The sequence below is a fragment of the Meleagris gallopavo genome, chromosome 3, assembly GCF_905368555.1.
Source record: "Meleagris gallopavo chromosome 3, MGAL_WU_HG_1.1, whole genome shotgun sequence".
Taxonomy (NCBI): domain Eukaryota; kingdom Metazoa; phylum Chordata; class Aves; order Galliformes; family Phasianidae; genus Meleagris; species Meleagris gallopavo.
The window spans coordinates 9975286-9988037 of record NC_139406.1 but is presented as its reverse complement, the minus strand read 5'-3'; the positions used below and the strand labels follow the sequence as shown (position 1 = coordinate 9988037).

Sequence of the window (12752 nt, the reverse complement as noted above, 5' to 3'; positions counted from 1 at the left end):
TGACTTTCATGTATTGTGAGCAAGAGTCAAGAAAATATTCCCAATAGCCAGTTGGTTAAGGAAAGCCCTGCAAAGCTGGGTGCACAGCAGCAGCCTGATTTCTTTCCTGTCCTTCTGGGGTTCATGGAAGGACCTTCCAAAAGCTCATTTTCTACCTCTTCATTTCCTAGAGGGCTGCTAATATCCAAAACTGGCAAACCAAACTCAATAGCTTTCTCTCTTTTTGTTTTGCTTCTCACTCCTTCTGCACATACATATGCCCTGTTGTGAGCCCAAAACTGCAGGGCCAGGGTTTGTGCATTACCCTCTGTGCTTTCAATGTGAAATATTATATATTTTTGAGATTGTTTTCAGTTGAGACTTGGTAGCAGAAAACTGAGAGAGGTGAAGTTAGAATCAATCTGAGAATCAGATGACCTGGCCAGAAAATATGAGCCTTGAACAAGCAAGTTATTCACATGCTGGCTTTGTTTGATAGATAAGTTTCTGCAGGTAGTGGGGCTGAGTGTGAAGATTTAAGAGGTCTCATCTACAATACCTTGCAAGATAAAAATTGTGTAAATTGTTTTGATAGCTAAATATAATGTTAGGTCAGAATAGATGCAGTGTGTGTGGCATTTCTGTGGGTGCCACATCTGAATTTGTAAGTTATCCAGAAGTCTTAGAGATGGATAAGCATAATCCCCCAGTGTCATTTTGAGAACAGCCCTCCTTTCTTAGCAATTATGATTCCTTGCAGTGCATTACAGCTATGGAAAAGTTGTGTATTTGGGGGTTTTGATGTATTTATGGGAAGGATGGGTCACCTAGTTTCATTGACTGGCTTGTTTTGGTGTAGAAGAGATTTCAGAACTTGTTGCCAACACTGTTTTTGTTACAGTTATTTTCCTGAATGTCTACTTACCAAACTGCAATGCAGATGATGAACGACTGGTGGAAAAATTGCTGCAGGACAGTTTGGTGCAATGTTTGATCTTTCACGGATCCTGTGTAGGTGATGCTGACACCTAACCAAGGGAATCATATCTGTGAGTCTTTAGGTCTGCTTGTTATACCCATCCAGTAGAACAGTAACACCATGTGGGAACTGCATCTAAACACAGCACAAGAAGAGTTTGTGTAGGAGCAGAGAAAAATCCTACTGAAGGACTATGGAGATGTCAAATGCACAGAGATTATCATTTTCCATGAGTGCAGTTTGAAGTACCCCATGGACATGTTGCTTGAAGCCCTGATAAGCTTGTGTGGGGGTAGGAGCAGTTTTCAGACCAGTTCTTCTTTGCCACCACCAGCACTTACATCACCTTGCTCTTTCTGAGTCTAATATCAGCTTTTTCCATCCATGATGACAGACCTTTCCTCTTTGTGGTCACATCTAGTACAGGGGCTGAAAGCAACATTCCAAACTGCTTCAGTAAAGTATTTTTGTGATAGTTTGGTTGCAAGCTAAATGTTTTTTCTAAACTTTTTTTATTTAAATAATTTAACTTTCTAAATTATTTTTTATGACAAGAAAGCTCTAAACTTTTTTTCTTTTGTGCGTGAGACAATGAGTGTTTTCTTTTACTGTCCCCTCTGAAATTCCATGGCTGAACTGGGCCAGACTCCCATCTTTTTTTGTTAATTTCAACGAACCACTGAAGCCCATGTGATGTTCTCCCATCCCCTGGGAAACATGTGTCAATTAAAAATGTCTCCTAGTTTCCAAGTCTGTGCGCCAGTACCAGTCACTGGAAATTCACGTGCTTCTTCCTAGGCTGTGTTGATTGCTGCTTTATTTACTACTTTTTTTTTTCTCTCAGGTAGAACTCTCAAGTGAGCTATTTTAAAGCTTCTATGTAACAAAAGTATTAGGCACAAAAAAGTGTATTACCAGTAGGGAAGCCTGTACTGATTAACAGGGTTCCACAGAACGGTTAAACCAAACTCCTTCCTCTACATGTTGGTGTGTTTGGAATACATCAGCCATGACTTGCCAAATATGCCTCGTTATGCCTTCGTGCCATCATACGAAGCAAAATCTAGAGCTTTCATGCTGTTGGTGATTGACTGCTCTCAGGTTTGTCTGGATATGTCTGCAAGGTCTCTGTGCTCTTGATGGAATCAGCAGCTCTTTTTGGTCTAGTATTGTCTGCAAATTTGCACAAAACGCCTTCTAGTCCTACATCCAAGTCATGCACCTGAACCAAAAGCCAGAGGAATGAAGATGGGAGCCTGCACTGCATTTTGAGCCACTACTAAGAGGTAGGGCTGCTGTATGGAGGTAAGGATATTCAATTTGCAATAAATAAATAAATAAATAAAAAAAAAATCAAAGAGGAAGGGTAAAAAATCCCTTGTTTGCACACTCTAGGAAACCTCTACCTATTGACATAAATTGTGTGTATGCATTCAATATGCAGAAATACCACCTGGCCCATCAATGAGGGCAGAGCACAGCCAACAGCTGTACAAAAACCACAGGGGAGCTTTACAGCAGTGTGAGTGGAGCTGGTGTGCGGTTACAGAGGATGTCTCCCTCTGAACTGAATGGGCTCCAAGCTTATGAAAAATAAGTAGTCTCAAATAACTATCTCATAGCAATTTTGTGCCTTAAATGGAAGAGAGACACTCTGATATTAAAACTCGTTTATTTACATTGTAACGTTTTACAGGAAAATCGGTTTAAGAAGTCACTGCTTCTTTTTCTTCATAGTTGCAGCATTTTGAAGATGTTAAGACAGATCTGCAGGATTTTAAACAAATCTTATTCCAGCCTTCCCGACTGGCGTGGATCTGCAAGGTGAGACCATCTTGGTGGTGGTTGTGTTTTTTTTTTTTCCTCCTTTTTTTTTCCCTCAGCCCTTTGAGCTTCAAGTAAGGCATTTCTTTTATTTTTTTTCTTTTTTTTTTTTAATGAGGTTTAAGCAAAACAAAAGACAATCATTCGCTGTGAGGTTTGTTGCCATAATGTACTTTAACTCTTAGCACACTTATGTTGCCCATACTGGTAATTAAATTCTTTGCTTTCAAAATGTAAAAGGACTCCATTCAGCCTAATATCCATGCTTGGACATGCAACCATTTGTTGCCTTTCATAGACAAATGTTTCAGCTGTTTGCCTGGTGTTCTACCTTGCTGGTTCTTATGATACTCTCTGCCTTTACACTTTCTAGTGGTGGTACTTGTCTTAAGCTGACATCTGCAGAAGTTGGAAGGTTCTACTGGTCAAACACCTGTTCCTCCCCCAGCCTGTATGACTTCTTCATACTTTATCCTTGCTCTCCACAAGCACTCGTTGTGGCTGCAGCCATGCATGCTGTTCCCAGCTAGGCTGGCTGGCCAGCCTCTTGTCCTGGGACAAGACTTTCTACCTCACCTACTGTCTCCAAGACCCCCATGGTGAAGATCAGCTCAAGGGGAAAACACATGATCTGATTTTTGGGTGGCTCTTTGTAGAGTCAGGAGTTGGACTTGATGATCTTCAAAGAATCATTAAAGTTAGAAAAGACCTAAGAGCATCTAGTCCAACTGCTAACCCTTCCCTACCATGCCCTTTAACCATGTCTCTTAGTGACACATCTACACATTTCTTGAATACCTCCAGGGACTGTGGCTCCACCAATTCCCTGGGTAGCCTGTGCCAGTCAACCACTCGTTAAGAAGAAGAAACTCTTCCTAATATCCAACCTGAACCTCCCCTGGTACAACTTGAGGCTATTACCTCTCATCTTATCACTACTTACTTGGGAAAACATGCTGACAACCCCCCCTCACCTCACTATAGCTTCCCTTCAGGTCACTGTAGAGAGTGGTAAGGTCTTCCCGGAGTCTCATCCAGACTAAACAATCTCAGTTCCCTCAGCTGTTCCTCATAAGGCTTTGGATTACTTAGGATCCTGTCCAACTCAGGATATTCTGTGTTCTGTTATATCCTATGGCTTTGTATGCGCAGTTCCTTTCCTTTCCACTGGGACTCCATAGGGTGATGGGAGGGCTGTCATGATCACAAAGGGGTTTTTATGGAGAGAATTTAAATACACCAGGCTCGAGGAGCCTGCAAATATTTCACTGTGGAAGAGGGGAAGGACAAGAGGCTGTGACTACTTTGTTAGAGACTTTGGAGGTGACTTGGTTAGAAAAGAGCACAGCAAAGGTTCCCAAAGCTAACCTAAGCTGTTTTTAATTTGTAATCATTTAAATGGGAAGTAAACACAGCCAATTGAAGCAGCAAAACTCTGCTTTTTTTTTTTTTTTTTTTTTTTTTGGTGAGACACAGCATCACAACTGCAGACTGGAAATTTATTTGCTTCCCCTACCATAGAAAGTGCAGGAATTCCTTTATGAGGTACTTGGCTCCTTTTGAGGTTTACTTTGAACACTTTCTGCATCTCTTGTGAATATTTTGCACACTTTTTTTTGCTTCAGATTAAGTATTTGTATATGGTCAACTTTGTGCACGTTTACACTCAAGGAACCTATCTTCTCTAAGTTGCTGAGCTCCAGTTTATTCCAAAATCCATTTATCATAGAATGGCTTAGGTTGGATGAGATGTTATGCATCATCTAGTTCCATCCCTCTGCCACAGGCAGCACTGCCACAGGGCCCCATCCAACCTGGGCTTGAGCACCTTGAAGTGATGGGGCATCCACAACCTCTCTGGGCAGCTGTGCCAGCACTTCTTAGTAAAGACTTCCTTCCTAATAACTAATCTGTATTTCCCCTCTTATAGTTTAAAACCATTCCTCCTTATCCTATCAGTATCAGACTGTAAGGAGTCGGTCTTTCTCCTCCTTATAAGCTCCCTTCAAGTATTGGCAGGCCCCAGTAAGATCTCCTCGGCACCTCCTCTTCTCTGAGCTAAACAAGTCCCGCTTCCTCAGCCTATCTTCATAGGAGGAAGTGCTCAAGGTGTCAGTCTAGCAGAGCCCTAACCTTCTGAAGACTCTGAATGTTTCCATCCAGTGGTTTATAAGGTGTTTTTATGCCAGCAGTACAAATCACAAATTTTCTTTTTCATGTGAGAAAGATGTTGGCCTTATTGTTCTGATGGTGTTCTTTGATAGGGCAAATAAACTTACTCATTGTGTTAAAACTTAAATAGCAATACATTAATGAGTGTCTGGTACAAATAACCGATAGGTATAATCAAATAGGTTTTAAGCTAAAGCCTGTAATTCAGTCTCTTGTTTCATTTTTTTCTTTTCTTTTTTTCTTAGAAAAAAGATCCCAGGAAGTACTGTACTTATTGTGCTTTCTTATTGTTCAGGAATCCATTTGAAGCAGCAAAGTAGTTCTTATGGAATCCATTCTTGACTTCTGTTGTGACAGGGGTTTCCTTTGCAGCTGTTCTTGAAGGTGCTTTCTGGTATGTCTACAAAAGCAAAATTTCAAGTAGCTAGTTGCATTTGTTTAAAGCCCTTGAATACTATTTCTGGTTAACTGTAAAATAGAGATGCCTAGTGTTTGTTGATGTGGATATACACTTGCTTCACACTTTAAGGGAACAGCATTTGTTTTGCTGCTGCACATGATATAACCTGACTAGTATTACCTGTAATACTTCTTGGTGTCAAGAAGGATTTTAAGCCTTTCTCACTGGATGCTCTATGTATGCAGGCAGGCTGGAACAGTCCTTGCTAAAAATATGTATATTCACATATAGATGTGAGTATGAACTTATTTTAGGTACTGACACTTGTTCTATCTATTTGGCATATGGTTTGCATCAAGAGCAGTGTGCAAAAAATTTTGTTTTTCCCCCCTCCTTGTCCTTCTCAAAATGGGAAAGAGAGAGAGAGACTGCTTACCTTAATGTAAAAGTTAATGAAGAGGATAACCAGTGTAGCCATGTAGGAAGACTGGAACATGAGGCAGCCAAAGGGAAACCCACATGGCTTCACAGCTGCGCTGAGCGTGTGCACAATGGTGAGGAGAAACTGGATCTGGAGTAAAAAGATCATGCCTGAATGTTTAGTAAGGAAGGACTGACAGCAGTTAAATCATATGTAATAACCTTACGTAGTTCTGCTCTTTGAAAAAAGTGGTTCCTTTCTGAACACATGAATGTATTGTGAGGGTTAGGTTAAAATGATGCTCTTATGACTTTAAAAAAAAAAAAAAAAAAGATAATGGAACTGGATGTTTCCAGGAGTTTTTAGGTCAAATGGCTGGCAAAATGACAGTTCTTTTAATAGGGATTGTTATATCTTCTAGGCTGTGTCATGCAAGTACGATGTTGTCCATGGGCAGAAACCTGAGAAAACACTGGAGACTTGAGGCAATAGCTTTACAAGTCTGAACAGAAAAAAGGAAATCGGAGGTGCAAGAATGTTAGACCAGTGTTAGTCAGGGACGGGGGAAAACAAAGTAAAAATGGCAGAAAAGGGGGGCTGTCAATGATTAGGGCTTTGAACCACAGCTTCTATCTTGTTGTCCAAGAGCTGTTTATGTCATCCTCTATTTTATAGTTGTACCATAGTTACATATCTTGTTAGGAGGAATCTGGTTTTTCTCACTTGAATGAGACACTAATAATAAAAGAAAAACTGACAATTTTTGAGCATCGTTCCTGTTACTAAATTTTACTTGGCTGTACTAATGAATTAACTTCATAATAGCTTTGTTATAATTTAGTGCTACAAGTGTCAGTATTTGCCTGCCATTCCTTTTGCCCCCTCTGGCATTTCTGAAGAATTTCTGTCAATTAAAAGTGAAAGTAATGTGGACACATACCAGCTGTGCCTGAGTGAGGTATTTCTTCCACCACAGATACTTTCGCATAGAAGGGATGACTGACAGTCCATAATAGGAGTACATGAGCACATGGATAAAGCTATTCAAAGTGGGTCCAAAGAAACCTATAAAAATGCAATGCAGAAAGCATTTTATGATATAAACTGCTAAAAAGTGACAGGATTTCATTACTGTAAACAGGAGGCTGAGTAATCTTCACTTTGTGCTATGGGTGCATCTCAGTTTGCCATTCTAATGCAACAGTGAGTGCTTTACCCTGTCTCTGAATGAAGCTTACCTGCTGTGACTTTATCTGAGCATTGCTCTTGCTTTATTCAGTGGCTAATTTTATTTTCTAAACTTTTTTATGAACTCTGATAAGGCTGCAGGGAGCCTCCACATGTACAAAGCCCTGGAAACGTGTGTTATGAGACACTTGAAATAGTTATCTACCTTTTGGTTAACGGTCTGTGGCCCTTCCCCACCTCAGCAGGGGGGGATGAAGCTTGTTGCAGTGTCTTAAAAGTCACTTTGAATTGCAGAATCTTAGAATCATTAAGGTTGGAGAAGACTGCTGAGATGATCTAGTCCAACCATCAATCCATCACCACCATATCTGCTAAATCACGTCCCCATGTGTCACACCCACGTGGTTCTTGAAACCTCCAGGAACTTTGGTGACTCCATCTCTTTCCTGGGCAGCCTATCTATGCCAGTGCCTTACCACTCTCTGAGGTTAGTGCTGTAAAATGTTAGATCTAAATATAACGACTCTCAGAAGGCTGATGTTTCTGCTATTTCAGTGTGAAGTATAAGACAGTACCCACTAGAGAGAGCTGCCCTGCTCAGAACTCAAGTAGTAGTTCTGAGCCTTTGTGTATCATTCATTACCCTGTCTAAAAATTGTTTGAAGAAATGTAAATACAAGCAGTTGTGGCAGTTAAGTGGATAATCTAGGGTGTAACATTCAGCTTCTTTTTTGCACTGAGCTTTTAACCTTGCTCTTAATTTCACTGAGATCTGCACGTGTTCAGCCATTCTGAATGACAAGCTGTGAACCCTAACTATGCTGTGCTGTAACACAGGAAAGCACTGGCTTTGCACAGTGATGTGATTCCCCTCCAGCTGCTGGTGGTGCATCCCTCAGGTGATGGACTGAACAGAGACTTACTTTGCCCACAAGGTATCCAGTTCAGAACACACCACCAAATGTTAAACATCGTGGCATGGTGATACACGTGGAGGAAGGTGATCTGGCTGCTTTTCTTCCTCAGTACGAAGAAGATAGTGTCTGCAAATTCAATTACTTTAGAAAAATAATACCACCATAGTACCTTGGCTACCTGTAAAAGCAAGAACAAAGCAGCAGGAGATCAGTATCTGTCCAAAAAAGGGCTTAAATACTGCTGTACTTCATCAGTAGGTGCACAACTCTTCCAAAGGCATCAAAGTCATGTTGAAGGAGGAGCACAACCTCTGGCTTGAGTTTTATTTCTCTTTGAAGAATGAGGCAGTTTATAGAGAGCTGATCATTCTTAAATGTGATTATCTAACATAAATTTACAATTTACAATTGTAAATGTTTTTACAATTTACAAACATATTTTAATGAGGGCCTTATAATCATTCTGTTTGTTTTAATCAAAGATGTATTTTCTTTCAAGGGTGTTTGTTTACTCTTCCTTGATGGGAAAAGGCATTTAACTGACATTTTCCTTGCCAAAACACAAATTTTGAAGGCTGAAGAAAATCGTGGGTTATCTAGTCTCTCCCCCCTCGAGCTGTAATGTTATCTGGAAAGCAACAGGGCTGAACACATGGGCTTGCTGTGATGCAGAAATAAGGTTTGAAATTAGATATGAGCCAAGGCAGCAAAAAGGGATCTGTTTTCTAGAGTTTAGAGTCTGGCTTGAATGCATTTCCATCTACAGCTCAACATTACAGATGACTGATTTTTTTTCTTCTAGGTTTTAAAATGATCCATATACTCTCAATAGTCAGGATAAAAATATATGTAAAACATTTGTCTATATGTATGTGCGTATATATATATTACATAGAATCATACACATAAGTGCATATGTGCGTATGTATATATGTACATGTGTGTCCTGATGTATGGCTTTTAAAAATGCTCCCTGCCATGCTTTCTATAGTGAGGATGCATCTGCACCGAATCAGGAAGTGAACATCTGTTTGCAGCAGGACTGCTGCTGAGGCTGAGTGCTGTCTGTCCTCACCCGGATGTCAGCCTCCCCAGCGCTGTGGAGGTTCTGGCACTGCAAGTTGTAGCCTCCTTCCCACGTGGCAAGGATGAGCTGGAACAGAAAACGCAGCAGTGATGTTTGGAAATAGACAAGGCAGTCCTCCCCTTCCCCTGTAGCTGTTCTGAAGCAAAACAACATCATGAGAGTAGTGTAAGTTCCCATTCATTCTGTAAACTGATGCTTGAAGACCAGACAACTTGCTGGTATCTTCTTGCAAAGGCTTCAGATTCTTTTGGAAATATGCACTGAAATAGTGCACCTTGTACATTTCTCTGGCTTTACAGCCTTCAAGGCATCCATGAATATCTCTTGTTACTTAGTGTAGTGATCCTTACTCTAAGGCTCGTGACTGAGTATTTTACTGTTTCCTGAAGCAGTATGAACAGAGCTTGACAGACCTACTAGTGAGAGGCCCTTGCTGTCCTTGAGAAAAATCCTGGCTGCCAACTAAGCAAACAAAAGGTAAATTCAAAGCAGTGCAAAAAGAAAAATATTTTCTTATACTATAAGCATATCTCCCTGTTGTATGTTGTTAAATGCAGGAAGAAGGGGAGAGTACATGTGGTGCTGAGTGGAGAAATGGACAGATGACCAATTTCAAGTTGGCTATCTACTGTAGAAGGAAAGCAGCTCACTAATGGAAGGTACCAAATGAGCCAGGTACGTATCTGGAAGAGAAGCTGGCAACCAGACAGAGGGCATTCAGTTACTAGGTCTCTGTTTCTCGGATATTAAGCGCATTACTCTTACTGACTCAGTTGTGTTCCTTTTCACATGGTGAGTGCTCTTACAGTTCTTTAGACTTGATGGTATTGTTTATAGAATCATAGAATGGCCTGGGTTGAAAAGGACCTCAAAGATCATCTAGTTTCAACCCCCCTGCTATGTGCAGGGTTGCAACCACCAGACCACCAGGCTGCCCAGAGCCACATCCAGCCTGGCCTTGAATGCTTTTATCATGTGAAGAGTGTGCAAATGGACGTTATACTAAAGAAATGAGAAAGCTCTTTCCTTTAGAAATTCGACTTATCTCTCTAGAAAACATCTCTCTAGAAAACGTTCCTGTGAATATTTTACATTCTTATGTAAACTATGTAAATCTATCCTGAAAATAATAACATGTGCATTGTTTTTGATGTTATATGGAAAAAGAAAAAGATCAGGTAAAGATGAAAAATTTCTGCCAAGTAGCAACATCCCGTTCAGTAGCAGTGGTTTCATATTTTGCTGTTGCTCTAGTTTTCTTAATGGATTTCAGTAGCTACACCAATAAATGACCTTTACTCGCCTACTCAAATATAAAGAGAATAAGGATTCATGATGTCAAATCGGATTTGTTTCCTCATCCCCATGTGGTGGAGGTGAAGGCATGATGCAGTGGTACTTGGGCAACTGCACTTTCATGCAGTAAGCAAATAGTGGAACATAACACTAATCATCCTGAATTTATCATTAATTCTATCTTAATAACTAAAACCATTCAGAAGGGTTCTCTGGCTAAGACATTCAACTGTAAAGTCATCTGTGAATAGAGTTTTTTGAAGAATGTTAATATAGGTTGCCTGTTTTTAGACAGGCCTCCAAGAATTGTAGTGGAACAGATAGCTGCTGTTGTGCCCTGAAGGTCTCAAGTCAGCTATAGTCTGGCAAGACTATAAACCCCACTAGTGAGTGTCTTGGGCTAGACTGTTCAGCTTAGGACTGAGGGATACTGGAAGCCTGGTCCCAGCTCTGCCTTTTGGTCAGGGCCTCAGTTTCCCCAGATGCAGTGTTAGTAATGGTGTCCTGTCAAACATGAAATGGGTGCTGAATCTACAAGGTTTTTCACAATGAAAATATTTTGTTTTTCCTCTTTATGATGGAAGTGAGATATTTTTAATGAAAATAGAAATGCAAAGAGCACATTTTTGGCTACTCTTTGGTAAGGTTTTCATCTAGTTAGAGGTCTGAAAATCAAACAGGTTTGACCAATAGAAAAGGTTGGCTAATCCTGTACTACAGTAGATGGCATTTGGTATCTCAACCTGCAACGTGTACAGCTGGAATCCGTGCTTCATCTCCTATCCTGTGTAGGATACTACTTATTCCAGAATGGAGGAAATAAGTGGTCCCATGCTTTCTCCTTTCATAGAATCATAGAATGGCCTGGGTTGAAAAGGACCACAACGATCATCCAGTTCCAACCCCCTGCTGTGTACAGGGTCACCAACCACCAGACCAGGCTGCCCAGAGCCACATCCAGCCTGGCCTTGAATGCCTCCAGGGATGGGGCATCCACAACCTCCTTGGGCAACCTGTTCCAGTGTGACACACTGGAGGATTATATCTCCTACCTTGGACAGCTTTTGTATGCTACCTTGCATGATGTGATAAACCTCGTCATATGAAATTTTGCTCTTGATTTCCAGTAATGTTCTACGAAAACCTATCTGAAAATGTAGGTGAGATCAAGTGCTGCTTGGTTAACAAATTGGCTAAAAGTTGTACCTAAATGCAGAGCTCAGGAAGGTCATTAGGAGAGACATGGAGAATTCAGAGAATGAAACCTGAGCTATGAGGATGATGTGTCCAGCAAGAACTGCAAATGAGAGCAGCAAAGTCAGCTCCTCAGATCTTCCAACAAATATTCTGATTAGGGTAGAATAATGCCTGGGAATGTAATTCTACCCAAGCTGCATTCTAACTTGTTCAAAAAACTCAGTTACTTTTGTCCTGATGCTTCACTGCTTTGCGCAACCTTCTCAGTGACATTTGCTGTCCACATTTTGCACTTTCTCCTTTTTTTTTTTTTTTTTCTTTTCTCCAGATGATAGGAAAGCATACCTGATTTCTTCTCATTTCTCTTATTGTTCTTTTCTTCTTGCTCCCCTAAGCTTACTACGGTCTTTTTGTCCTAACAAAAGCATTACTTCAAAGGAGGCCATCAACTCAAGTACCAGTCCTTGTTTCTCTGCTAAATTTATGGTTGCTAACTTCTTGACAACTTGTGAAGGACTAAATGATTATTTATTACAATTTTAAAGTAAGTCATTTTGTTAACCTGTTGACTTCTGTAGCAAAACTCCAGGACAATTGAAAACAACTGGGATCTAAAATGATTTTTTTTTTTTAAATCTTTCCTCAGATCTTCCAGTATTCAAGCTCTATCTGTCTACTTTTTAACATTTGCACAGTTAGGAAGCACATCTTTCTCTTTTTAGGCATTATAATAATGAAATAAATATAATTTTATTTCAGTTTGCCTTCTGTTGTCCTGGCATCATACTGAGATGTCATCCCAGTTGCAATGTGCAGGGCTGAAAATGGTGGCCCTAATTAAGCTAACATTAAGCTTTTGACCTTTCTCTGCTCTCAGAGAATAAAGAGAATGCAATTCTTAAACTCCTGGAAATCCTCCCATCACCTTGGTACTTATGATCTGCTTTCAGGTCATAAACTCAGAAACTTCAGGCTTACTGTGCACTGAACTTTCAGCTCCTGGAAAAATGAAAAATAGAGGTAATCAGGATGCTTTTTTCTAATTTCGCAAGGTGTAAGAATTTTCTTCTGGTCTCTCTAGAAGCTTAGTGCACTGGGCTCATAGTACTTGTGCATTTCTGCTTTATTCCTTTGGCACCCAGCAGGCAGCTCTGACTTTTTGCTCTGGATTGACAGATCTCACATGCAAGACCTGCTTACTCACATAGATATGTTACTTGCTTAGAATCCTCACCTCCTATGGATTTGTAGTAAATCTGTGGATCTACCTGAGGATAAAGGCAGTTGAGATA

General features: G+C 40.4%; 2 protein-coding genes across 4 annotated transcripts in view; one reads left to right on the top strand and one right to left on the bottom strand.

The window, feature by feature from the left end:
- Positions 1–2613: 2613 nt before the first annotated feature.
- Positions 2614–12752, bottom strand: part of ELOVL2 (ELOVL fatty acid elongase 2) — a 39394-nt gene continuing 29255 nt past the window's right edge. Inside the window, exons 4-8 of the mRNA XM_085220207.1 lie at positions 8956–9033; positions 7887–8058; positions 6716–6840; positions 5791–5925; positions 2614–5354 (exon numbers count right to left, since the gene is read on the bottom strand). Coding sequence (XP_085076333.1) covers positions 5226–5354; positions 5791–5925; positions 6716–6840; positions 7887–8058; positions 8956–9033 — 639 coding nt within the window. The 3' untranslated portion in view covers positions 2614–5225. The remainder of the gene's footprint in view (positions 5355–5790; positions 5926–6715; positions 6841–7886; positions 8059–8955; positions 9034–12752) is intronic.
- Positions 2643–12752, top strand: part of LOC146544596 (uncharacterized) — a 43844-nt gene continuing 33734 nt past the window's right edge. For all 3 annotated transcript variants that reach the window (XM_085220212.1, XM_085220208.1, XM_085220210.1), the window contains exons 1-2: positions 2643–2782; positions 9525–9642. The gene's annotated coding sequence lies outside the window, so the exon portion shown is untranslated. The remainder of the gene's footprint in view (positions 2783–9524; positions 9643–12752) is intronic.